Below are 27636 nucleotides of genomic sequence, written 5' to 3'. Positions count from 1 at the left end.
CTGCGGGTCAGCATCTGCGTGCCTCCTCCAGGCCTGAGAGATCCTCTCCAGACACTCAGATGCGTCCTCCCCTGGCCTTTGAGCAGCCACTACGATAATCAGGGTCTTTTATGGGGCACCCCCTTCTCAAGCCCTTCCAGGACATGTTCTGTGATGTTCCCGGAAGGCGAAGCCCCTGCCCCTTGGGTTCCATGTGGGCTCTGTCAAGGGACGGCCCCACTGGGCTTGGGGCCCTCGGGGTTGTCCTGGTGGACACCGTGGGCCTCCTCATCAGCCCTCTTTATAACCAGCTGCCTCTCGTCTGCGGTTAACAAGACATTAAAGAGAGCGGGACACCCTCCCGGTTCGGACCATGGGTGGCAAACACGGAGACGATGAGACCTGCCACTCTCGGAGGGGCCTCCCCACACGAGGGGTGGGAATTCTGCCAGCTCCCTAAGTCTGAAGTGGGGGACGGAGCCCGGGCCCAGCAGTAGCCAGCGGGCTGGCCTTCCCGCGTCACTCGGCCTGTGGGGCCCTGCGTCAGAGGGAGCAGCCCTGCTTGGGAAGGGAGGCCCCTGGCACAGCGCTTGCCCTTCGGGTCTCCGAGGCGGGGGTCTGTCGCTTGTCATATGGGTGGTGGGGGGTGCTCTTATCTCTTTGGGCTCTATTTCAGAAGTAGCTAGAGGAGCGGGTGGTGATGAGGGCGGGCCTTCTGCCACGAACCCTGAGTCCCCTAGGCTCAGGGCACCGATGAGGTTTAAGTCCTCATCCTGCATTTCTTCCTGGGCCTTACTGAGCAGCTGGAACTTGGAGTCGCTGCTGACCTCCACGCGCTCGAAGGCGAAGGCGGGAGCCTGGGCAGGTCCTCCCAGCAGCTGCCTGCGCCCCCAGCGGCTGTGCCCACCCGGGCGCAGGACGCCCCTCACGGCCCACAGCAGGAAGGTGTGGGCGTGGTCCTCCGACTCTGGCAGAACGAGGCAGGGTGAAACAGGAGAGAGGCCCTCTCAGCGGATTCCTTGCTGCAGGAAAGCGTCGGAGGGAAGCAGCAGCGCAGGAAGCGGCCCCAGGGCACCACGGGCATGTCGGGCTGGGTGATGCGAGCAGGAGTCCGTGTCCCCCGAGGAGGCGGCGGCTGAGTCCCAGCGGATGACCCCCTCCTCCTCCATCCGGCCCTCCTTCTCCGCAGGCCAGGCCTCGGGGGCAGGCCCCCACCGCAGTGGTGCTGCGGCCTGGGCACTGAGGGCCTGCAGCCTCCCGAGAAGCCCCCGGGGGGTCCCTGGGGCCTGAGGAGCCCCGTTCCCCATGCCGTCGCCGCTGAGCTGCAGGGCATCCTGGAGGCCGAGCTTCTGGACCTGGTGAGTCTCTGGTCCCCACAGCTACAGCATTTCCTGCCCTCGGCTCCTCTGCACTGAGGAGGGAGATGGAGGTGTAAGCGCTGACCGCGGGGCCAGGGGCCAGGGGCCAGGGGCTGGGAGCATGGGGGTGCGGGGTGGCCACCTAACCCAGCAGGGCGCAGGACCCCTGGGCCACCTGAGAGCAAGACACACGTGCATCCCACCACCCAGATAGAAACACAGGAGTCACCAGGGACATTAGAGAGGAAAGAGGGCAGAAACCAGGGCCACCTGCAGAAGTCCACATGTCTGCCCTCCCTGGAAGCCTGCGGCTGCGGCAGCACCGAGCCAACTGGCTGGAAGGAGCAGCTATGCGCCCAATGGGCAGGCAGCCGTTCCCCACCCCACCCCCAGTGCATCCTGGGTCCCTCACGCTGTCACCAGAATGTCCCACCAGTGACACGATCAGAGAATCACGCTGACTTTCCTGTTGAGGTTCTTTTCTCTTTACAAGATAACGGAGGATTTTGGAAGGAAACAAGGAGTTTTTAGGTAGAGAGTGCTGCAAACCACAGCTGAACTATTGAGCAAGTCTGAAGTCAATCGTAGGGAGTTACATATGTATTGAATTATTAGTGATTACCATAATTCGGCACTTACCTATTCAGCTCTTCACGTGTCACCCACCAGGATACGGACGTGTTTTGTAGTCACGAAGTTGTACAGTCTCCACGTTTATCTGTTTAGTTCCAAACATTTCCATCACTTGAAAGTAAAACTCTGGGCCCATTCCAGGGATTCCCATCTCCTCCCAGCCCCTGTAGGCACCCTCCACTGCTTCCCACGGTGGCCGCACCATCTCATGTCCCACCAACAGCGGACGAGGGCTCTGGTTCTGCCTCCCCAGGGTCGACACATTCTTTGCTCTTTTGTTTTGTTTTGTTTTGTTTTGTTTTGTTTTATAGTAGTCATTCTAGCAAGTGTGAGGCAGTAACTCATTGAATAAATATCTGTTTGAATTAATAAAATAAAACAAAAAGTGATTAACCAAGCATAGCTGCCTATTTTGTGGAGTTGTTTTTACATGGCACTATTACTACCCAAGAGACACAGCCATTTGGAGAAGCACCGAATTAATGAAAGGCACATCCAGAGTGAGTTATTAGGAGAAATTTCCACGCCCGGGGGTGGCCACACCTTAAACCTGAAGTCATGAGGGGCAGCTGCAGCCCCAGCCTGCAAATCTCCGGAGAAATAAAAACCAACTCTTGGGGGCTGTGACCAGAAAGACCCCAAGCCCCAGTCAGCCAGGACAGTTCCCATCCACACCTGTGGTCCCCACAAAACGCACCTTCCCCCCCCGCCCGCAGCGCCCAGGCCGGGAACCCCCCAGTCACCCTGCACGCGTGTCAGGGGCTGTTGTGTGCTCACACTGCAGGGATGTGCCCCAGTGGGACGGCCCCCCGTTTAAAACAGAACCCCATTTGGAACTTACAAGGGAAGTTTTTAAAAGACTCCTAGATGGAGGATTCTTGGGGAAGGAACAACAACACCTTAGGGTCCCTAACCCTGTGGTCCGTGCGCCCCGGGCCAGGGCGGGCGGGGCTGGGGCCTGGCTCCTGGAGGGACAGAAGCAGCACAGCTGCCCTGGAGTGAGCCCAAGCCCAGCCTCACTCGCGGTGGCCAGAGCTGCGCGACTCTCAGAGGCTTTTATTTCTGGGGCCACTTCTCCCAAAGCCCATTTCAGAAGAACATTATAACTAAAATAATGCAATGCCACTTTCTCTTTTCAAATTGGCTGCATATCAAAATCTCGTGGGGAGCCTTTCAAAACTACAAATCCTGATCACACCCCAGAGGACCTCACAGGTTCTGAGTCGGGCTGGACGCCACTGCTTGTGAAGGTGCCCGCGGAGGCTCTGGTGTGCAGCCACGTGGAGAAAACGCCAGCGCTCACAAAACTTAGGAGCCGCACGGTTCCGAAGGATGTAACAATATGCATACCCTCAGATCAGCGATGTCACTTCTACCCCATGGAAATAGTTAAGATTTGGTTACAAAGATTTGATGCCAGCTTTATACATTGTAGCAAAAATTCAGACACATTTTAACATCCAAGTCCAAGAACAGGGAATCCTGGTACAGCCGTATTCTGCAACCCTTACAGAATATTCTATGGGTCTCATTCAGCAGACAACAGCACATAGGGTAGGAGGTTGTGGAATGGTGTTCGTGGGGAAGTCAGGTTAGAGTGCGCCGTGAGATGATGTTGTGATGAAACTGAACAGGAGCATCAGCAGGTAGACACGGGGGCCAGAGGGTACTCCCCACAAGGGGGCAGTGTGAGCAGGGAGGGATGGTCCCGAATTCTTCTCAGTAGGTTTGATAGGTAACCTATAGTCCACTTCAAAACCCACCATTTGTTTTTCTGTCCCAATTTTTTTTCTTTTCATTTATTTATTTGTTTTTAAATTTATAAATTGTTTATTCTATTACAGTTGTCTCAGTTTTTACCCTTTTACCCCCCTCCACCCTCCCCACCCGTACCCTTTACTCCCACAGCCAGTTCCCACTCTGCTGTCCATGGGTCACTCATACATGTTCTTTGTCTAGTCCCTTCCCCTTCTTCCCACCCTGGTCCTCCTTCCCCATCCCCTCTGGTCCCTTTCAGTCTGCTCCATGTTTCTGTGCCTGTGGTTTATTTTGTTCATTAGTTTATTTTGTTAAATAGAGTCCACTTATAGGTGAGATCAAATGGTAATTGTCTTTCATCAACTGGCTTATTTCACTTAGCTTAATATTCTCCAGTTTCATTCATGTTGTCACAGAAGGTAGGAGTTCCATCTCTCTCTCTTTCTTTCTTTTTTAAATGCAGATTGATTTTACTTATTTTTTTATGTGTCAAAGTTAATTATAAAATATTTAAAAAATTTAAAACCATTATAAAGTCTCAGCAATTAAACCAACATGACACCAACACCGAAATAATCAAGTAGGTCAATGAAATATAATGAGTATTCTAGAGACCAATGTATATATCTGTCTAACAATATGTGATTAAGTTGATATTTCAAATCAATGGGTAAAATGAGGCTTATTCAACAAATAAGGTGCATGGACCACTATTATGTGTAATAAAATAATTACAGAGCCAGATTTCACACATGATACAAGAAATATTCAGGTGAGTTAAAAATCAATATGTAGAATCTAAGGAGTTTTAAAAGAAAATAGAACTAATATTTTTTCATGACCAGAAGTAAAATATTCAAACCCAGAAGCTATAAAATAAATATTAACAATATGACTATATGAAACATTTAACTATATAGCATCTACATATAAAAAAAGTTAAAGGACAAGGGATACAATAGAAAAGTATTTGCTGTTTTAGGTGCAGTCCCCCCGAGGGTTGCCCCCAGCAAGGATCAGGGAAACGTGACAACGGAATCCACTGTTTTTACTAGTTGTATGTGCGATGGCAGCGGAGAAACCTTTGCTTGTGACCTACACTCAATGGCCACTTTGTGGCCTCAGTGCATAGCGTTCACATGATGATGTACACTAAGGGGGTATTTAGTCAGTGGTTGCGCAGAACACGGCATCAAAGATGAGCTTTTATCAGTGACCTGCACTAAGGTGTTGTTCCAAAGATGCACATTAGATGGCAGCAGAGAAGTGCGTTTCCTGATGAATTTCACTGTGGCGTTACCTATAATGTGCACACTAGATGGCACCAAAAAAACGTCCTTTCTTCCTGACATGAGCTTGGGTCTTACTCCCAAAGTGTTATTCTGAAGGGCTTGCAAGGTCCAGGGCAGGTGAATTGCTTGCTCCTTGCTTGCTCCGTGTCCCTAAAAGTTGAGCGACTCACGTTGGAACCTGAGACAGCAGCCGCTGACAGAAGGTTCCCAGGGCGCAGGGGCTGTGGGCACAGAGGAGGGCAGCAATGGCTGTAAATAAACATTCTGACAACTTGCCGCCCCGGGGAGAAGGCTGACTCATTACGTCGGTCCCCAGAATTTCTTGCTGGGAGCAAGAGGGCCCGGCATGAGAGGGAAATGGACCTGATCCCCCGGCAGGGCGCTCAGCGGGGGTGCCCGTCAGCGTGCGGACTCCCCGGCTCTGCGTGCGTGTGGTGGGCCTGTGGGGTCAGGAATCCACAGTGAAGGGGACCCTCAGACCAGGTGTGTCCCTGTAAACAAACACGTGGTGGGTCACACCAGACCACAGCCCAGTGCCACGGGGAGAGGAAGCTGCCCCCATTGTCAGCGCCCCGCCACCGAGCGGTGCGTTTGTCACAGCTGATGAACCCGCACTGGCCACCCCTGTCGCCCAGAGCCCATGGTTTACCAACACCGGATACAAGGTCACGGCACGGCACGGGAGCAAGACTAACCTCAGACACTGCTCTGACAAGCCCTGAGCTCAGCTGCCGTAACCCACGACTGCCCCTCGCTTTGATCGACTTGCATTCATACAGCCCAGCAGTTCATACACCATCATTAAACATCAGTGCAATTAACTGGATGAGGGATGGCACAGGATAATAAGCCAGAAAATAGCTCAAAAAGCAGGCTGAGGATCTAGCGCGTTGGGATTTCTGATGAAGCTGGAGTCCTACTGGAGTGATTCCGGGTTTCGAGGGTGCATTTTTTATACTCAGTGTCAAGGCAAGGCCTCCTCGATGAAGCACATTTTTCACCCCGGGTGTCATTTCAGACTTTGCATTCCAGCTGCATGACTCAGCAGTGAGAGCCGAACGGAACGGGCACCAAGACAGACAGGCACCTGGCCGGGAGCGGCGCGGGGCAATCGGTGACGAGTCGGGGCTGGGCCGGAGGCGGGCGTCCCTCAGTCCCGCTGTGGCTGCCCACCGCATCAATGACCCTCCCCGGGGCAGGGCGCGTGGTGCCCATGAAGTGGAGTGTGAGGTTTCCTGTCCTGCAAAGTCATTCTCATGAACCAGCCACCCAGCCTGTGCAGGGCCAACTTTGATGCTTCAGCAACGGGCCGGTGCAAAGCGATCGCAAGTGGGGGGGCGTGTAGGTCTTCAGTTCCAACTGTCCCTGGGCATCGTCCGCTAAAGGGGCAGGCGGCCTAGCAGCTCAGAGAGAGGGCCCTGAGACCAGACGCCTGGGTTCCAGTGAGCCGGCGGCACCTTCTTCCGGGCTGTGTGACTTCACACTGTGCCTCAGTAGCCTCATCTGTAAGGCAGGGTGCTACATGGAGGGCAGCGAAGGAGGAGGGGCTGGGGTGAAAGACAAAACTCACCTGACCCACGGAGACACAGTCCACAGAAAACTACCCTGTAAGGAATAAAGACTATGAACCACTTTTTTTCCCTCTTAAGCCCTGGCTGGTGTAGCTCAGTGGATTGAGTGCTGGCCTGTGAACCAAAATGTTGGCCAGTTTGATTCCCAGTCAGGGCCTGGGTTGCGGGCCCAGTGCCCAGTTTCCGGGGGGTGCGCAAGAGGCAACTGATCAGTGTATCTCCTGCATCAATGTTTCTCTCCCTCTCTTTCTCCCTCCCTCCTCTCTCTAAAAATAAATAAATAGTCTTTTTTAAAAAAAGAATCTGAACCACTTTTCACTTTTCTAACTAAAAATGCATTTGTCCATGTTTACCTCATTGGATCGTTGCTGATTCTTGGCCGGCACAACGCCGAGGCCCTTGCTTTTGAAAGTCCTAAATCAAATGGCCGCCTGGTGGCAGGAAGGCCTCTGCCATGTGCGCGCTCCGCCCGCACTTTGATGGAAGCCCCAGAGGGCTGCCGTCTCCTTCCAGGCAGGAGCCAGCTCGGACGGCAGGGCATCAGCCCAGCTGGGCCCCAGGCCCAGGACGCAGATAGGCCGGTGGCCCCGTCGGCTCCCCACCAAAGCCGGGGCCCTTCTGGCGTGTGCTTCCACCATGCGGGCACTGGTGGATCCAAGGACCGGCCCCCTGCCTGGCTCCGTGCATCCTGGGGGCTGGGGCTGGGGCTGGGTGGGTGCTCAGAAATGAAACCCACGACACGTGCTTCACACCAGGATGGCTCGCCAGGCGAGCATCCTGATGGTCCTCTCAGATCCGAGCTGCAAACCGTCCCCTGTCATGAGCTGATTCTAGTGACAGCTCTTTAGAACTCCATGGGGTCCCTGCAGGAGAGCTGGGGAGGGGCATGTGGCATGAAGATGGCCTTAGGAGATGGCTGTAGAGGGCACCGTGAGTGCGGGAGGACCCCCACACAGGCCGGGCAGTCTGTGGGGAAAGGAGGAGGTAGCCCGGAGGTGAGGACAGGTCCGCCCGCTCCAGCCTGCCGTCACCGACACCCCCCAGCACGGCTGTGAGTCCTTACAACCTGCTCTGCCCAGGGCTCCGGCAGTCCCTGCCCATCGATCGGCCCTGGCAGGCCACAGTAGACACCTAGTTGCTGTCCTGGCACAAAGCCACTCGATGCTGTCATACTTCTGACCTCACTGATCATCACCTTCAGGGGAGACGGCAGCTTTCATAGTAACCTTGAACCTGGCTGGACTGGCCCATTCGCCCAGACATAGTTCCTGTCCACACAGCCTCAGCCAGGCTGGCCCTGACTTCTGTGGCATTTGCCGACACAGGCCTGGCACCCTCCTGGCCAATCCAAGCGCCGCTGCCCACGGCTCAGGGCTGTGAAGTGTTAGCCAGGTGGAGAGAAGCACCATGCAAGTCCCAATAAAAATGCACGCTCTTCATCGTCTCCCAGACACGGGCGTTATTCCAAGTCCTTAGATGGAGACATGGAGCCAGCAAAGAGGAGGACCCTGTGCAGAGCTGCCAGGCATGGCTCCCACTCCACCGGGCAGAGGCACGGATGATGCGGGGCCTCTCCCCCGGCAGGGCATTCAGACGAGCCGCCGGCAGGGCCGTAGCGGGACGGTCAGGCAACGCAAACGCGCTGGAGAAACCGAGCCCACGACTGGCAACACTGGAAGTTTTGCAAAAGCTGGATGCAGAGGACCAGAGCCACAGAGCTGAGATTGGAAGAGGCAAGGGTGAGCGGCAAGGAGCCAGGGAAGAGGGGCAGTAGCCGAGTCACCAGCCAGGGGGCAGTGAAGGGGCCTGAAAGCCACACGGTGAGCAGGGGCCTCCTGGCCGCCTTCTGGAAACAGAGGTGGCCCCAGACTAGTGCCGAGATAGAAGGACCAGGGGTCTTGGTCCCAAGAAGGTGAAGGTGAGCAGTGGCACCGCACAGAGGCCAAGGGCTCAGACCTCCTGGGCTTAAGGTGCAGCTCCCCACGACCAGCTCCTGACTGAGCAAGACGCTGCATTTCTGAGCATCGGTTTCTTCACCTGTCAAAGAGGATCAATAGAACATCCAGCTGAGGGCGGAGCTGAAGCCTGAACTCGCTAACAAAGGCAACTCGCTGAGCCTGCTGTGTGTCGCTCAGCCGGCTGTCTCTCACACAGCACGCACCCAACGCACGTCGGCTACTGTGACTGTCATTGAAGACCAGAGCAAGAGCAGGCTAACCACAAAAGCAGGAGCCGCTGCAGTGACCTCGTGGCCCTGTGCCATCACGGTTAGCCTCACAACTCCAGTGCAAGGGGGCGCTGTTAGTATTCCCCGTCTTATGCAATGGGAAACGGAGGCTCAAAGGCACTGCTTGACAACATATGTGTTGCCAGTTACTTGAGCGCTTACCAGGTGCCATGTGTTGTTTCATTTAATCCTCTCAACTGCCATAGGAAGTAGGAGCTATGACTATCCTCATTTTACAGATGGGAAAAGGCAAAGAGAGGTTAAGTAACTGGCTCAAAGGTCACTGAGCCAGTCCTATGCAGATAGGAGTGTTAAAACCAGTCCACCTGGCTCCAAAAGCCATGCTCCTTCAAGTCAGCTCTGCCCCGCTCCACCCCCCAGTTCAAGGCTTGTTGATGTTACACAAACCTCCATCACAGCCCAAAGCAAGAAGTAACGGATCTGACTGGTGTGGCTCAGTTGGTTGGGGGTCATTCCATGAAGCGCAAGATCGCTGGTTTGATTCCCCATCAGGGCACGTGCCTGGGTTGCGGATTCTGTCCCTGGTCAGAGTGCATATGAGAGGCAACTGACCAATGTTTCTCTCTCGCATATCCCTCCCATTGATGTTTCCCTCCCATTTTGTTTCTTTCCCTGCTCCTCTCTCTAAAATCTTTGAAAAATAAAGGAAAGGAAGAGGAAGAGATGTCCTGGGACGTCCTGTGAAAGCCGCAAGGATGAGTATGGGGTGAGCAGCCCCACCGGTCAGTGCAGCCCTGGAACCAAACACAGGACGCCCCAGCAAGCGTGCCCAGCTGCCACGTCTGTGGCCTTGTATGTCACTGCACGCGCAGGCAATTCTCTGACCCCACCCAGAATCCTCGGAGCTCGGGGACGTGCTGCCGAGTGTTGACAGAGGACCCAGGCCGGTCGGTCGCTGGGCTAATTCCTTCCAGAGGGACCATCTGTAACCTCCCGAGCGTGACAGGCTGAAGAGAGACGGGCGTGGGCCGGGGCTGGCTCTGACCCCAGCGCCGCCCAGTGCAGCCTCCCCACCTGTGGCTGCACCTCCGCCCTGGGGAGCCCCCAGGGGAGAGGCCCACAGGCCTAGGAGCTGAGCAGGAAGGCCTGGAGCCACAGGCCCCGCTGAGTCATCCCCTCGACGGGCAGGCAGGGAACGCAAACCCCCTGCCAGCAGCGCCAGGACTTACCGGCTCCTTCAGACACCACGAGGCACGAGGTCAGCTGAGCGGTTGGCGGGGGATGCGCCGGGGTTACCTGGACACAGCTGCTCAGCTGCCTCGCATCCACGTGGACGAGGCCTTTGCTGAATTGGATTGTTCCTACATTTCACGGGGGCCTTGGGCCTTCCACAGCCTCTCCTGCTCTGAATTGACCTCAGAGAGCCTCCTGTTACCTTGTTCCAGGATGGGCTAAGCTCTCCGCCTGGAGAACTGACCTCCATCCAGTCCGGGCCCCCATTTTGCCTGCGGGCCCTCAGAGGGCTGTTCACCCTCTGCGCTTGGCGTACACGGCCCTCTCTCTGGTGTGTGCTCCCACAGGGCGCATGCCTGGGCAGCGCAGACTTTCAAGCTCAAGTTTTGTAATAGGCTTCCTGGGTCCAGCTTCCCAGCCCCTGGAAGCCTCCACGGAGACAGAGATGCCTCACGCTGCCTGAGACTGTGTCTGCCCAAGGCCACTTCGAGCGGCGCCCTGCTCTCCACCCCGCGAGGCTTACGGTCTACTTCATCTCAGAGCCCAGGACCAGGGGGATCAGCTTCAGCCTGTGCTTTCCGGGGACATAGGGCAGTTTCAGGTCGCCTCCTAGTCTCCTTGAAGTGTCCCCATTTCAACAGAGAGGCCTGTTCCTCGGCTGAACTCTGGGGAGAGAGCAACGTGGTCTGTCCTGCACCACGTCCACGCCTGTACCCTGAGCCCCGAGCCTCGAGCCTGGTGCAGGGCCAGGGGCCGGGAAAATCTGTGTTGACTGATTGCATCATGTGAGAGGTTGTCAGACTCTTTCTAGTTTGAAAAGCTCCAAATGCAAGTGCAACTGCCTTCAAATCCAGTCTCATGAAGCCAGGGCAGCCAGGCACCGATATTCATAACACCTCTAAGCCCCGCAGGGTGATTCTGAAATAACTGCTGAGACTTCAAGTTTAACCTTACATGGACGACGCGGTTTCATGAGGAGCCCGTTGACACTATAATCACTTCCGAGAAACTGCAACCAGCTGTTCAGAGGAAAGGGAAAGAAGCACGCCAGAAAGCTAAGTATGAAGGAGTAGTTTAATAGCTCAAACTCAAAGTCATTGGGCTCCCAGTGCTGAGGAGATGGCCCAGGGAGGCGACTTTGGCTGTGGTGGAAGCCAGCGTATGTCCTCCTACGGTCTCAGCATCTGCCTCCTCTGGGTGCTGACTCAGAGGAAAGCATGCACATGCCCAGGGCCACTGTGGCCCCCGTGGGGCTTTCCTCTTATCTATGCGTTACATCAACTGCCCCCCTCCCCACTGGGATGATGACTCAGTTAAAGGAGACAGATGTTGGCTGTCTAAGCAGGAACAGTCCAAGCTGGCAAGAAAAAGCACACTGCATACATATGGTACAGGAGGGCAAGTCTCTGCCTGTGGACCTACAAGATACATTGGTTTTGCCTGCAAACTATCAAGGAGAGGTCTGTTGGCCAGGGTGCTTCTGCTGAACAAGCAACATGGCCGTCAGGGTCTTGGGTGTCCCATGCCACCAGCCCAGAGTCACCATGCATCGTCCACTGAAGAGTCTTTGAAGGAAACATGAAGTCCAGCTCATGCCTCTGCCTATGGGTCGATTTCTTCAGGAATCACCGTAAGCATAACGTCTTCATTGCCCCGGCGGACCACCATGTTCAGGGTGCTTTCCTTTTTAATGACATCGCTGACGTCATTGGCGGAGACCACCGACTGTCCATTGATGCTAATTATGACATCGTTTTCCTTGAGGCCACCACTGCAACACAAGGGGAAAACAACTAATGTTTCCATTCCTCCCGTCTAACTGCTCTCACTTGACATCAGCAGAGGTACAGTTAGGGACCTAGAAGCCCCGTGCAGACAGGGTGGGTGGGGGTGAACTTATATAACTTACACCACTAAAGGATTGCATTACTTCTTTTTGAGGCTTTTAGGACAAATTGTCAGATATGTTCATTGCAGAAATGCCTACCAGCACTCACATGATCCATGACAGACTGACCACGAAGGAGGCAAAGTTGCACCACATCCCACCTACCAGGTACCACGACCAAGGCCAGCTTTCTTGTAATGGGTCCCACAACCCAGAGAACTGTTCCTCCCAGGAGGGCTGGAATGGTTCTATCATGGGACACTTCTGTCATGTTATTGTTGCTGTAACTTTAGCTCTTATGTATGATAGCATCAAATACGCTGTCGCGGTCCTTACTGGTCAAGCCCAGGGGCCAGCTAACGTTTCCTGGCAAGGGCCAGATAGGAAATATCTTAGTCTCTGTAGGCCTTACTGTCTCCTGTCACAGCTACTCGCCTCTGCTGTTACACCCCAAAGCCGCCACAGACAACATTCCATCTACTGGGCATGGCTGCGTGTCAGTGAATCTTCACCTAGAGACACCGGAGTCTGAATTTCACATAATATTCATGTGTCTTAGACTACTATTCTTATTTAAAGTTTTTTCAAAACTTTAAAATGCAAAATCTATTTTAAGCCAATGAGTGGTATGAAAGCAGGTGCCCCCCAAGCTGGCCCCAGGGAGGTTTGCAGGGACTGGTTGACCACTTTCCTCTAGACATTAAGTCGGTACAGGTAACAAGCCCTGACTGTTGGCCAAGCTGCTTCTTTTCATCTTACTTCGCTGCTGTTACTTGGTCATTTTTCTTGAGCTATAGACAGGCAGGGCCTGACCTCTGACAGACGTGATTAAAGGAGGAGGAGGAGGAGGAGGATGTGCGTCCTGATGCCCAGAGCAAGGCCACTGGCTGGGGTCTCAGGGACCCTCTTCCTTTAAACCCGCTTCCCCAGCCAGGCCTGCCAAGGAGACTCAGAGTGAGTCGAGAGCTCTTTCCATCTGGACGACCCCTCATGAAGCAAGGACTCTGGCAGGCAGGACACTCCCTTTGCTCATGAGTCCTAAACTGAACCAGGTCGGAAGGCCTGCCCGGCAGGACTGACCAAGGACATCAAACCATCCTGTCCCCGATCCCCACAATCACCTGAGCTGACGTGAAAAGAGCACAGCCCCTCCCACAACCCCCAGGGGCCACAGGATATATGGAAAAGGGAAAGGAATTCCAACTCACGCTTCCGCTGGGGTGTCGGGGATCACTTCAATGATATAGGCTCCCGAGAGCACATCCGGGAAGTCTCGGTAGCGGTCCTTCAGCTCTTTGGCTTTGCTGTTCAGGAGAAAAGGCACCTGAGTTAACGCTAAGCACCAACGGGCCTTCCACTGTGGAGACCTGGCTCCCACCAGCCTCTCCTCCTGTCCCCAAGTCTAACGTAAAATGCCTCCCGGAGTCCTGATTCCGGGTCTGCCTGTCTACGAGACTCAGAGACTCACTGGGGAACAGCCAGAGAAGTGTTGCATCATTATTATTAATGTTATTCATTAATTCATAGTGGCTACCACTCAAGGAGTCAGTGTCCGATAGCAGCTGGATGGTCTGGGGCCTCGGCTCTGCCACTTTCTGACTGTGTGACCTCGAGCAGGTGTTTAGCCTCTCTGTGCTTTAGTTTTCTCCAGCTCAAAAGAGGGATCACGGCTCTGCTCTGTGACAGGGGTTGTTGTGAGGACTGGCTGGAGCCCTCCAGGCACAGGAGCAGGCCCTGGGCCTGGCACAGAGCACGTCGGTGGTAAGTGGTGGGTAGCCTCACTGTGGCTGTGCTCATTGTCACCTCCCACTGCTCCAAGTCTGGACACACATCAAATCACTTTGTCCTCGCCACACACCCAAATGCTGCACTGTTGTCCTCATCCTGGAAAGCAGGAAACGGCCACATCGGTCTGAAAGTCACAAACCAGGCAGTAGCAGAACCCAGGAGACCGGACCCCGGGAGGACACCCCTGTCTCCCATGGTTCCAGGCAAGAACTGCTGTGCATTTTTAGCCTTGGCTAAGAAAGGCACCAGCGTTTATAATACGCATCTAGCCTATCACATGGGCTCACAAGTAATCGTAGGTAATGAATTATAACAACAATATAGTAATATCTATATTAACATGTTCTGCCTTTGCTGAGCTTACCTACAATTTCAACCACACCCTTGGTTACCAGGACTCGTGCGATTACATCAGATTTCTTCATCAAGGGTGAAAAACACCAGCATTTTATGGACCTGGCAGCCACATGCCCCAACTTCCACTGCTCAGGAAAACAAGCCTGTCAGTCCGGCAGCTGGCCGGGCATTGCGGGAGCCCGGGCCACCGGCAGCGGGGCAACGGCCGCAGGGCACGTGGGGGCAGAGGGCGGGGCCCAGGCCCCCCGGGACTGTGGGCTGCGACAGAACGAGTGGTGCCATCGATCGAGGCCTGAGGGAGAGTGACCAGCACCCCTGCTGTTCAGACCTGCCTTCAGAGAGGAGGGCAGAGTCTTCTAGAAGGAAGTACCTTTTCAGAACATATAAACAAAGGGAAAGGGAGAACGAGAGGTCAAGGATAACGACCTCTCCTCTTTTCCGTAATGTTACACAATTTTCCCCAGGAGCTGGGCGGGCTTAAAGCAGTGTCCAGTTTCTCTACCAGGGGTGCCAGCGAGCACCTTCTGAAGTTCAGGTCCATTTACATTTCCGACTCAGACACACGCACATCTTGTTACCCACCTGGATGTGAGCGACATCATTCGGATGCCGATATACTTCTTCTTAGTGACGGCTTTGCCTGGTGGGACAACAGAGGGCAGCCCAGTTGGTGGCTGTGCCGGGGACACCAGGAGCCCTGGGGTCCAACCCCCAGTTTGCAGTGGAGAAGGTCAGCGTCATGTGGGCACAGACTGAGACTGTGGTTCCAATTCTGCCCTGGGACCTTGGAAAGTCCTGTCGCTTCACTTAATGGCTGAAAACCTAGGCGTGGTCCTCGGTTCCTCTTGGCGCCATCCTGACGCCTGGCAGGGGCTCTGGCCTGCACGTAAACCCAGACGCGGCCCCGTCCCTCCGCCCTGGTCTGGGTGACTAGAGAGCCTCTGGCCTGGTCTCCCAACGGCCACCCGCCCCTCCAGCACAGTCGCCTCCCAGGCTTGAGAGGGACCTTTCAAAGACATCAACCAAATCATGAATGCCACCTCCCTCCCACCCGCCGTGGCTAACGGGCAACCCTAGCCCCTCACCCAGGCCAGCGGTGACCCTGGCTGGCTTCGCTCCACACCTGCACGTTCACTGCATCCAGCTGGGAGGCCTGCTCTCGGGTCCTGTGCTCGCTACGCTGTGCCCAGGGTGGAGGCCTGGGACCCGCTGGTCCTCTGTGAGAACGCCTCCCCCGACCCTCGTCCTACCTGCTGGCTCCCTCTCCTTCAGGTCTGCGCTCAGAGGTGTTCCAGCCACACTATCTCCGCTGGCTGTCCCTCCTGCCTCGCCCCCTAGCCCACTACCCTGCTCATGTTCTGGGCAGCGCTTGTTGTGATCTGAAATCCTCCTATTCGTTTGTTTGCGGTCAGCCTCCCTCGTCCCCCAGGGAGAAGGTGAGCATCACATCTGCAAGGGACCCCCAGCCTGGCCCCAGGCAGATGGTCCGTGAACATCTGTGGAATGATCTCCCCGCATCTCAGCTTCCTCCTCAGTAAAACAGGACTCAGAATACCCCCTGCCAGAGCCCAGGAATAAAATGACACAAGCGAATGATGAATTGAACTGATATTTAGAAATCATACAAGGGTGTGCCTGTCACACATTAACCCGTAGGAAATGTCCGCCGTCTCAGGTCAAAAATGGCAACTCTCTGTGACCTACTATTGGGGGCTTCATCACGCACAGTCCTCCCCCTTCCTGATGAAGAGTCTTGGGGGGTCCTCGGGTGTGCCATTCTCCGGCCCCAGGTCCCGGAGGCGCGGCCAAGCCTTAGGCCTGCCCCTCCCACTGGCTGCGGGGTCTCTCTTTACCTTTGGCCTGTCGGTCGTGTGACTCTGTTAGGAACTTTTTAATCTTATCAGACGGAATGGCAAAGGAGATCCCGGCTGTCACTTTCAGAGTGTTAATGCCAATCACTTCGCCGTCCTGAAAAGCAAGGCAGAGAAGGCTTACTGAACACACAAAGGTTTTCCGAAAGATGGGCGCCGAGAGAACGGAGGGTTTGTCAGGCATAAGTCTCTGAGTGGCGTGGGGTGGGGGGGGCTGGCGGGAGGGGGTTCTGGGTCCCAGGGGGTAGGCATCACTTGAACACTCATTTGATTTTCCTCAGGGAATGGTCCCAAAACCTCCGGTCCTTCAGGTGGCCGTCCACCGCCCTGCTTCTCCCATTTCCGGAGACCTCCGGACCCCCCTTGGGAGGATCAGGGCGGTTCGCTCCACTCCCAGAAAATGCCGTCCAGACAGCAGCCTCAGGGCACAGGCCGGGTGGGGGCGCAGCGCACAATGGCGTCATTTCCTCGGCTTATCTTGGACCGGCTTGAAGTCATGGAAGAAGCCAGTTTACGGGGTGTGCGTCGATTCCAGATAAATCCAGTCTAGTCAACGCTACTCAATGGGAAATGATCTGGGAATAACAGGCTCAGCTCACCTCATGCCATGTGACCATTACTCTGAATACTCCTGTGAAATGGTTTATTCAACTCAGGCTTGAAAGGGAAACCGGCCAAGAGTATAAATGACTCCCTGCGCCCTTCCCATAGCACTGAGAATTCCGTCCCCAGCCCCGAGGGACCCCGCAGGAGGCACTGCCGCCCCAGGCCTTCCTAAAGAAGGCCTCGGCCGCGTCGCTTATAGATGAGAGTTGAGCTGGGTGGCTTTGAGCTGCGCCCTGGCTCGGACAGTCTGATTCTGAGGCTTAGGTGTCATCTGTGACAGTGGGGTAACTCCTCATTCCAGCCAGGCCTTCGGGGAGGGCTTCCGGCCAAGACAAAGACCGTGGACAAGCCAAGACAGCTCCTCCAGCAGCCTGGAGACTTCATCTGAAGGAGGTGTCTTTCTGGGACAGGTCAGAACTGCTGACACCTTCAAAATAAAGGCCTGCCCCTTCAGCTACTCCGGCCGGGGACCCGAATTCCACTGCGTTTACTCATGACTTGGAAACACAAGCGTGTCCACTGGCACAGTTACCAACCCTCGACCCCAGCACACCCTACTCTGTCCAGAAAGATAAGAAGGGTGATTTGTAAGGACACAGTACATTCACAGATCTCACTTTAAAAGAATTAATATGCTGGGCAAGCTCATGTCTGAAAAGAAAGCGAAAAAATAAAAAGCATGTACACAGATTTTTAAAAAGGGCCTTACCAGGTTTACTAAGGGGCCTCCTGAGTTTCCGTACTGAAATTAAACAAAAATTAAAAGGTTAGCGTTTGCATCCTCCCATGCGCCAATCGACTCCCCTACCTTGCCGGTCCCTGAGGGCAGGTCCTTTCCTGCGATTAGTTCCTGTCACCCTAATCTTTTGGTGGGAAAAAAGGGACCTTAACCATTTTCAGAAAGTCTTAGATGTGCCAAAATGATTTTTTTTTTCCCTCCAAAGCTCAGAGGCCAAGCATGAGCTCCCTGAGACTCCCAACACAACTCCCTCTGGGGAGTGGCCCGCCGCTGCTGTGTTCCCGCACTTCTGCCTGCAGAGCCCCCATCCGCGTGAACCCCACTCTGCTGCTGAGGCTGGAAATCCGCGTAGCCCGTTCTCTTCCCATTCACGCAGACCACCGGGGAGTTTGGGAATAAAGCCTATCTGAGGCCGCGAGTGCACAAAACCCCGTGTTTCTTATGTATTAGACGGATGGGGGGCGGGGGGAGGGGAAGCATTACTTTTTACAAACGTCAATCCTATTGGGAGACAATTGAAGTGGAAAAGAGTGATTTTAAAAAGATTCCACTGCTGAGATTGTGTGTGGAGCAACCCCTGGCCTGATCAGACATCAGGCAGCGGAGGGGCAACGCTCCGGTGGCGTCCCGAGGGGACAGCAGGCCCCTCCTGGCAGTGCAGGGCCTGTGCTGGGCCAGGGTGAACGTCCCTCCAGCCACCCAGCTGCCAGCACAGCTCCCCTGAGGGTCTGCTGCCTCTGGGTGGAGGGCAGTTCGTCCAGGCTGCAGACCTGGGCAAACCTGAAGTCCTCTTCTCAGCTGTCCCTGGAGACAGCTAAGGGGCTGAGGACCAGCCCGCAGCCTTGTCTGCTCTAGGGCGTCCAAGGGAACTCCCCACACACACCCTGAGGCTCGGACCCCACCCCCAGTTCCTGAGCCCGACTTTCCAGAGCCCGCCGACCCCCGCCGGCGGCAGCGCCGGACTCACGTTGATGATGGCGTCTGTCTGGATGTAGTCCATGTCCGAGTTCCGGAGCCCCAGCTCCTTGCCGCCGCGCTGGGTGGTGCTGACGATCCCGGTGGTGACCGTGTTTTGAAGGGAAAACGGGCTTCCGATGGCAACCACGAACTCCCCCGGCCGCAGCTCTGAGGAGCGGCCAAGCCGCAGCACGGGCAGCTTCCCCTGGAACCACAAGGTTGGCGTTGCTGCATTTGGTCAGCAGAAAGGATATGTGCACAGAAGGCGTGGACGCCGAGCCACGGCGGGCACTCCCACATGCCGGGCCTGGCGGGAGCCCAGGTCAGTCCTGCGACCCTTCCGGGCCCGGGGCCTCGCGGCCCAGTGCACCGGCAACAGCCAGCACGTAGCTGTGGGTGGGCTGAGCACCGAGGCCGCAAGCCAAGGAAAACGTGGGACGGTTGCCGGAGGCCACCTCGGCGGCTCGGCGGTTCTTGAAGCCATCAGCACAGACTGACTGAAACCTTAAGACCAGGGACGAGGGGACATGTTTCAGATTTAGGGCAAGACTACCTTCGGTCACCTTAGAGCTCAAAGCCCCGGGAGGCCCCTGAGCGATGCAGGACACAGGACGATGGAAGGGGCAGGCTGCGGCTGCGCCCCCGTCACAGGCGCGCCCTCCCGAGTTCTGGGCAGTGGGGAGCGCTGAGGCCGGGGCTGCCCCGACTCAGATCGGTGTGTCCTGTGCCAAGGACGTGGCCGTTCCGGTGACAGGCGAGGGTGGGGCCGGGGCGGCAGGGTGTGCAGGACCCCAGACGCCAAGACCCACGAGGTGGGCTCTCTCCTTGTCTGAAAAGTTCCTCCATGACCACCTCTGCTCCTGGCCCTGACAAGCAGCGAGCCTGACCCTGGATGCCCCGTGGAGGCTGGGCAGAGCCGAAGCCCCGAACAAGTGCAAGAGTGAGTCCAAACCCAAAGAGGACAAAATAACGCCAGCTCCCGTCGCCCGGCTGAAAAGAGCAGGGCTTCCATCAGGGGCGGTCTGAGGCGCCCCTACCTCCGCTCCTCCCCAGGGCCAAGGAGTTCTTTTTGCCTTCGTTCTGCGTCAAAACAAGCAGCTGCCCCAAACACCATGGACCAGGCCCAGAAAGCAAAGATCCAGCCCAGGCCTCATGCTAATTGCAACACGAGAGTCCTCCTATTTGTCCACCTCAAAAAAGAAAGAACAAGGGGGTACAGAGGGTGGGTTGGGTGGGAACCAGTGGAGGCTTCAGCGTATCCTCTGCCAGCTGATGAGGTGGGGAGATCGGGGGCCCATTTATCAGATGAAGAAACAAAGGCTTTGCACAACTGGATGACTTGAGACACTGAAGGGACTTACACCCGGGGCTGTGACCGTGGTCCCAGACCCTCACCCACCACACACACAACAGCACCTCACCACCAAGACCCCAGCCCCCCATCCCACTCCCCTCCCCACCCCAATAACGGAGGGGCTGCTCAGGAAGCTGCGGGGCCAGCAAAATCATGGAGGAAAAAGGAACGTTGAAGGATCTAAGACATAAAAGTGATTTTAAGAGGGACGCGGGAGAAGGGGTGCCCCTCCAACAGCACATCCTGAGAGGCCCCCTCGAGCGCTGTGGTCGAGAGCACAGACCCCTGGCCAGGCTGCCCCATCAGCTCCCCGCCTGAGCTTCTGACCCTGGGTCCTCAGTGTCCCCATGTGGAAAATGGGGATCGCACCACACATCCATCTCATTGGTTAGTTGTGAGAACCCAGTGATTAAGATCTGAACAGCTCTCTGAATGGTGCCTGGTTCACTTGGAGCATCACGTAAGTGGTCATGCAAGCATCATGTAAGTGTCGGTTATCGTTATTAGTGCCAGGGCCTGCACAGACCCGGCGGGGGAAGCCTCACCAGCTCAGTTCCCACCAGCTCGTCCAGGTCACCCAGCCCTCCACCCAGGGGAAGGCTGGTGGCACAGGTCCGCCCTGACAGTGGCTCTTTGACCTTGGGGTCACCTGAGGTCAGAGTGCGCGGTGCTGCTCTGGAGGGGGCAGGCCTGCGCTCCCGCGCTCCCCCAGCCCATCGGCGTCCGGGCACAGCAGCAAGCTCGGCGCAGCCTGTTTACCCTGGGCCCGCGCCAGCCGCCCCTGCCAGGAATGACCTCATCCAGCAGTCGCAGCGCAGAGGGCGGGCGGGAAGGAGTCGGCGTCGGTGACGGGGCGGCCCACCCGGGACACGACCACTCCTTCAGGGCCTGGGAACAGCCTCGGCACTGGGCCGGAGGGGTGAGCAAGGGGCCACAGCGGCGGAGGCGCCTGGCTGCCCAGGATAGCAGCTGCTTTTCACCAACTCCAGTGCACGTGATCAAGTTCAAATACGGAAAGGTGGGCTTGGCCCGGGTCAGCTCAGCCGCAAGCTGGGAACCACATCAGAAAGTCGCTTGCCACTCCATCTCCACGCCGACCCCCCACCCCTGCACTCTGGGCAAGGAGCCAGGCCTGGGCGCCCAGGCCTCGGGGCATTTAGAAGGCAGAGCAGCTCAGAGGCAGGGCTCTCTGGAACCCACCTTCTCCAAGTCTGAGACGAGGAAGGGACGCAAACGCTCGAGGTGGGGGCATGTGCAGAAGGGGCGAGGACACAGGGAAAGCCCCCCGCGAGGGGAGCACATCAAGGGTCTGCGTGCTGCTCAGCCACGCTGGCTGGGTAGGGCCAGGCCTTCAGGGGCTGCCCAGGGAGCCCCATGGACAAGCCTGGCCCCGGTGCAGTGAAGTCATCCACACTCGGGTGACCACGTGGGGCTGGACAAGTGGACATCAGCAATCAAGCCCAGAGACTCCTGAAAACCAACCTTCAGTGAATACAGAGGAGGAAATACAGGTCTCAAGGGCCAGTCAGAGCTGTGCTGGTGGGCAGCACCAGTCCTCACCTCGTGCAATTTTTTATTCACCTGAACATTTCACAGATCACAAAGGACAATCGTTAGAAAAAGCAAGCAGACATGTGACAAGGGACGGGGGCATGTTAGGAAGCCTGAACCAATATGAAGGGAATGAGCCGTTTACCTTCCAGATGACAAAGCACGTCCATGGCCACATGGGGGCTCAGCATACTTCTTCCCATTTTACAGGTGTGATAACTGAGGCTCAGAGCAGCGACTTCTCGCCACTGCGGAGCAGCTTGGCTGAACACGAAAGCAGGCCCTCCGGCTTTGAGACCTGCACTGCTAGGACATGCTGGCCTGGAACTCTAAGTGCAGGCAGGAGTCTTCGCGAGGGAGCGACAGGAGACAGAGATGAGGCCTAACCAGGTTTACGGCTCTCCATGAAATCAAAATGCCTCTTGGGGGCCAGTTTTGGGGAGCTGGCTGGCTCCACAAGCTTCAGGCTCCCCAGTCTGTTCCAGAGCCAAGCAGGGCTCCTTCTCGGCCCCCACCCTCACCTCGGGCCTGTCTGCTCGATGCAGCTATACGTTTGCTGGCCAAATTCCTGCGCGGCAATTGAGCATTTTATTCCGTAGCTGTCTAGACATACACTCCACGGGGGAACTCAGGGAGATGAAATGCAGATACAGCCAGAAGCACAAAGCCACGCCTGGCTTTGACCTGCCCATGTGAAACACCGGCCGCTCGTTCCTGGTCAAACCCTGCCCTGCTGTCCGCAGGCTAGTGCCTGCGCTGCCCACATCAAAGCATCCCAGGCTCCTGGCTGCGGGTGCCACCTGCACTCCTCGGAAGCAGCCCCAGCCACAAGCCATCTTGGAGATGCCAGGCCCTCTCCTAACAGCCACTTCCCACGCCCCGCCATCTCGCCGAAGCCTTACACGCCTCCAACATGGAAGGCAGGCAGACCCCCTCCACCTGGCAGATGAGGAGAGCAGGGGGCGAGGGGAAGGAGGAGGCCCATGGCTCTGTGTCTCCCGTCAGCTGCTCCAGCCCCTTGGGGGATGAAAATGCAAGTTCAAGTCCATCAAAGCAGGGAGCTGGGAAGCTCCTACGTGGCCAACGCCAAGCTTCCAGGCTCTGCGTCAGCACCGACTTGGAGCCCTCAGGTCCCACCCAGAAAGCCCGCAGCTCACGACTGGCCCAAGGCCTTCGAGGACAAGGGACATGCCAGTCCTCCAGCCCACTCTCACGCTCATGAAAGCAGGGAGCCTGGGAGGCCAGCCGACGGAAGGGTCATCTAGGTCGAAGAACACGCCCACTCACATCTGTGAGCACTCACTGATGTCAAACAACATCCTCACGACAAAGCCAATGAGAGTGACTTTAAGAAAACATGAGTCCCCCTAACACCTGAGTTTTCAGCTGACTGCCACCCAAGTCGATGGAGAAAGAGCCCATGGAAGGTGCCAGAAGTCCAGGGTGTGGACTCCAGACTTACCGGGTCTACATTACATTACTAAACACTAGCTGCAGGCAGGATGTTAATTGTGTGGTCGATTTAATGCTAAAACTTGGAAGAGGTTGGTGCCGAGTATGATTAAAGGAGGCTCTGAGCGTTCGCTTAGATTACAACAAACAACGGGCAGCAGGCCTGGAGGCACCATTCCCAGGGAACACTGCCAACCCAAAGGGAACTTTCCCAACCGGCACTCACCCCGCGCCTCCGAAGTGCCTGGCCCCGTGAACACAAAGCCCAGTGAAGTCTGCCCGTGCCCTCCAGGCTTATTGTCTGATGGGCGGAGAGTCGCACACGCCACGGGGCGCACGGCAGGAAAAAGAGGCAAAGTCCAAGTCTCCATTTCCAAGGTCAGCTCAGCCCAGAATCTTCCCTAAGATCAACACCCAAAATGATTTGGGTGTAGCCATGAGGGTGTTTTAACAGCTGCAAGTAACAGTAAAACCCAAGTAGAAATGGAATAGGTCGCCACTGGTTCAGGGCAGTGGCAGGGCCGGTCACTCCAAAGGCTCAAGGACAGCAGAAGAGGAGGCTCCTTCCTTCCTTCTGCCTGATTGGCCTGTTCTCATGGTCGTGAGACAGCCATCGCCATGCCAGGCGTCACGTGAAGACATGACAATGCCCAATGGGAGGAAAGGTCTTTTCACTCTTGGGTGTCCCTTCCTAAGAGCAGAGGATCCAGAGGGCCCAGCACATTCTTCCTTGTAGGTCACTGGCCAGCAACGGGGCATGAGGTTGTCCTCAACCCCCCACTGGCGAGAGGATGCGGCCCCGTGACAGCCTTAGCTGGCTCAGGGTTTGCCTGCATTGGGAATGGGTGGGACAGGAGCAAACCTAAAACAAACTTGGGAGAAATGGTTTGCTGTAGAGTGGTGATACTAATACCTATGATGTTTTAGAAAAGACTCTCGTAAGTATGCTTTCACGCAGGTTTGGGGGATGGTGCTGGGTGTGGGAGCAAGAGGCGAAGTCGGCTTCAAAGGAAAGCACTGGCCTCAACATTTCAGTGGCGGTCAGCAGGACACAAGTGGTCCGAGCAGAGCCATAGGCAAACCCAGGCTGCGCGTGCGCGCTCCACGTGCTCCGGGTTCTGTCTTCCCCTCGGCCTTCATGACCGGACGGCTGGGACAAGCCCTGCGCCCACTCCCGTCCCCAGGGACCGAGGGCCCCACAGCTAGGCAGTGGCATTGCCGGGACTAGAATCCTCTGCGCTTCTGTTCCAGGTGTACTTACCACCAGTCCACCTGCCCAGAGGCTCAAAGCACCGCTGGCCAGCAAGAGAGAGCTGCTGTGTGCCAGGACCGGGCCACAGGGGCGGTGACGGGAGCAGAGATGTCGTAAGGTAGGGCGACGGGGGGCGTGAGCACAAGCAGCGCAGAGGCCTCCCGGAGGGAGCCGAGTTCCTGCGCCCCAGGGGCATGCCGCTCTTCCGCGGGCTCCCGCCCGCGGTGTCCTCAGACAAGCCCAGGCCAGGGCGCGGCGGCACGCCGGGGCAGCGCCCCCTGCCTTCAGGGCTCTACGTGGGGCCTGGGCCCTGCTGCTGCGAATAACAGTGGCGGGAACCCCGCCGGAGGAAAGCTGGGCTGAGCTGAGTCACAGCCCCCAGGCCAATGGCTCGCGCCCGGCTTCCTCTTCAGAGCCCCCAAGGGTGGTGCAGAATGAAGACAGACAAAATGGGTGCCCGCACACAGAGGCCCACACCCAGACACACACACAGTGGCACCCCGGGCTCTGCGTAACCCGGGAGCACACTGTCCCAGGCAGCGGGGCATCCGGATGTGATCTCGGTCCTACATTCACTCACCCCATGACCTTGGGCCACTTGGATTTCTGTGGGTCTGTTTTCCCCCTTCTAAAATAAGCAAGTTGAGCCTGGGAATGTCCAAGGTCACCCCAGCTCTGACAATTAGGGTTCTTCCCAGAAGACCTGGCTGATTTCCAAAAAAGTCTATTAGCGAACAACAGTTTAATTGGTAAGATCAAAACAGGCACCAGAGTCCTTAGTAAAAATCTTTCCCCAACTTTCCAATAGGGTCACATGACCCCGAGAACTCCTACAGCTTCCTGGAACACTCCAGATGCTGGCTCAGCAATGGCCCGTCCATATTTCGGCTTCTGGCCATGCTGCGTTTTGCCTAACAGCTCCCGGGTGCTCATTTCATTGCAACCTCATCCCCTGAAGCTTGGAGACAAGAGCAATAAAACAAACCGCTGAAGCTAAAGGAAAAATTGGCAACTTTCTTTTTAACCTAATGAGGCAAGTCAACTGCCTCTTTCTCCTCTTTGAAAAATAGAAAGTGCTCCCATTACAAAAATATTTTTGTTGCTGAATCTGCAGAAGCCACAGCCTCTGCCAGCTGCCCAGCAAACTCACTTCCAGGCTGGTCCTGTGTATTGAGGGTCTGCTTCAAAGGCTAATGGTGCAGCAACTGGCTGTGACTCAGCTGAGTGATTCAATGTGCCTTCTGGAAACAGTTAGGCTAACCTTTCATTTTCTTGAAAAAATATGCAATGGGGAAAAGAGCACATCCCCCATGCCCAGCAAAAGGCACTGCCACAGAACTTGCAAGTCTGCTAAGGAAAAGCCCCCTAGGCCGCAGAGGCGTGCGGGCGGATGTTGGCGTCTAGGACGAGCCTGAGAGCTGCATATTTTATTTTGCAGGGCTCAGGGCAAAATAAAAACATGGACGCCCGGTTCATAAGTCACAGGCAAAGTGCCAATACAGGAACTAAAATATGAAGTTTTTCTTTCCTCTCATGTTTCTCTCTCTCAGGCTGTCCTGATTTCTTTTTTTATTTGCTATTTAGCGTCGTGCTCCCTGGTGCACAGGTACTCACAGGGTGGGTGCAGACCCCGGGGCCCCAGGACTCAGGGCTCCGCCCGACAGCTACAGCACAGCCCCATGCACGGTGCCTGGCCGGGGGCGGGGAGGCCGAGCCAGACATCTCCCAGCCCAAGGGCCCACCGCCCCGACCCACAGAGGACAGGCACCCTCAAGGGCATTGCAACTTCCTTCCTCACCAGGACGCACTAGCGGTGACTGTTGTTGGGGCCAGGGGTCCCCGGGGGGCAGGGGGCTGGAGGCTGAGGACTTGTCCTGGGGAGGGGGAAAGGCGGCAGGGGGAGGAAGTATGTGATGAGCCAAGGCTTCGGTCCCCCAGCACACACTCCATTGTCTCGTGAGATTTCACTGACAAAACACAAATTAAAGACAGTGACCCCAGAACATTAAACCACCAAGCCGGGGGCCCTGTGGGTATCCAGGTCACCTACCCAGAAAGCCTCCTTGGCAGGGGAGGAGGTCGTGGGCCAAGAGTGAGTTGCTTGGGATTCAGATGAGAAAGGGTGGAGGTCATCAGTGATAACAAGGTCAAGGTTATGACGATGATTAAGGCAGGGTGGCGCCACAGAGCAGGTGAGCAGGAGGTCGGGCCAAGGAGGCAAGGCCAGGACAGGAAGGATCTGCTCTATGGGCTGAGATCACCAACGCACACAGAGTTCAGACGGATGGTGGAATCATATTGCCATCATCCGTTTCCCCAGCTGACATGTTATTGTGGCTGAACAGAGAGAGGAGAAGTGGACAGCGAAAGGGGAGGGAAGGGTAAGGGGGGAAGAAATCAGAGAACTGGGAGAGCTGGAGGGAGAGAGAAAAAGGACAGAGGAGAGTTATGCAAAAATAGAAAAGGAGAGAAAGAGCAAATGAAAAAGTGAAACAACCTTCCCCCTCCCACATACGGACACCACCATAACATTTAGTCTCCATGAAGCTATAGCAAGACATGTTGACGTCGCTAATGCTCCCTACGTCTTGTTGTTTAAACCACCAAATGTCAACAGTTGAACGTCAGAGCCCGATGGCCAGGGAGTGTTTATGTTCTGTGGCATCCAAAGGAGAAAAAACATTGTCTCCATCAAGTGTAATGCTTGTCTCCTCCCTCCGTCAGCCCCTTTGATCCCCACTTCCATCCACTGATGTCATCTTGGCTATTGCTGCTACCACAGCGTTTGGCCAATAAACATTTGTAAGAATCAGTGAAGGTGAAAGTGAATAATGAAAGCGTGAACAAACCAGGTCTTAAAAGATCCATTAGGATCTCAAAAGTGGGGTTAGCCCAATAATTGGGGTTAGCCAAGCCTGGGGTTCAGTCTAGGCAACTCACTCTGGACGCAGCCTGGCTTCCAGCCGTCCGTAAGGTTGTAGGCGCAGAGTCTGGGGAAGCAAAGGGATGGTTTACACCAACCAGATCCCCGCAGGAAAAGGGCTGTGGTCTCCTTCTGCTCGGCTCGGCACCCAGCACATAGCAGCTGCCCCATGTCTGCTGAACTGAAGGAACACCAGCCCCTCACCTGTGACCACTTAGAGCTTGTGCCATATGCCAAGAAGTTGCCCAGGATATATATAGTTTTTTTCAAATTTATTTTTAAAAATCTTAAATATATATACATGTATATATGTATGTGTATGTGTATATATATAAAACCTCCACAAGATAAAAATAATTTAAATGGTCAATGACACGAGGCATAGTAGAAGAAGTTACTTAATATATATTCATGACATAAAGTGGGGACATAGAATATTCTCACCATGAGGCTAATGGTTTCTTTGAGCTGCCTGGTAGCCAAAGCAAAGAGGAAAATACCCTGAGTCATGTGTTCTCATTATCAGATTCTGGTGCCTTAATTAACAAAGTAACTTGTTAATGGACACTTTTAGTAGAACAACCAGTCCCCCATTCACCAGAAAGCCTTATTTCTTCCTTGCCTCAGCTCTGGGGAACTGAACCTGCCCGGCCTTGAACGGAAGGCGAGCAGGCCATCAGGAACCCTTTGCACTTTCAGACTCTCAGGAGACCGGCTGTGTAACACAGGGGCTTTCCAGAGGGTGACCAGGAATCCCAAAGACCGAAGGCCAGTCAGAAATGTAGGTGACACACAGAGGAGCCAGCTAAGCAGGAACATTGGCTTGTGTGCTGGAGGGCTCTCACGGACTCTCTGCGGGATAGGTGTGCCCTGGGTCAAGGCCCAG

At 55.6% G+C, this 27636-nt stretch overlaps 1 protein-coding gene across 1 annotated transcript in view; it reads right to left on the bottom strand.

Moving 5' to 3' along the window:
• Positions 1-11094: 11094 nt before the first annotated feature.
• Positions 11095-27636, bottom strand: part of HTRA1 (HtrA serine peptidase 1) — a 46643-nt gene continuing 30101 nt past the window's right edge. The window contains exons 4-9 of the mRNA XM_054581645.1: positions 18229-18423; positions 17232-17264; positions 15899-16013; positions 14628-14685; positions 13109-13204; positions 11095-11783 (exon numbers count right to left, since the gene is read on the bottom strand). Coding sequence (XP_054437620.1) covers positions 11615-11783; positions 13109-13204; positions 14628-14685; positions 15899-16013; positions 17232-17264; positions 18229-18423 — 666 coding nt within the window. The 3' untranslated portion in view covers positions 11095-11614. The remainder of the gene's footprint in view (positions 11784-13108; positions 13205-14627; positions 14686-15898; positions 16014-17231; positions 17265-18228; positions 18424-27636) is intronic.

Source organism: Pteronotus mesoamericanus, unplaced genomic scaffold (genome assembly GCF_021234165.1).
Source record: "Pteronotus mesoamericanus isolate MK-2021 breed Mesoamerican mustached bat unplaced genomic scaffold, CSHL_Meso_final contig_657, whole genome shotgun sequence".
In the NCBI taxonomy this organism is placed as follows: Eukaryota; Metazoa; Chordata; class Mammalia; order Chiroptera; family Mormoopidae; genus Pteronotus; species Pteronotus mesoamericanus.
The sequence above is the reverse complement of the archived record's forward strand: the minus strand, read 5'-3'. Positions and strand labels throughout refer to the sequence as shown.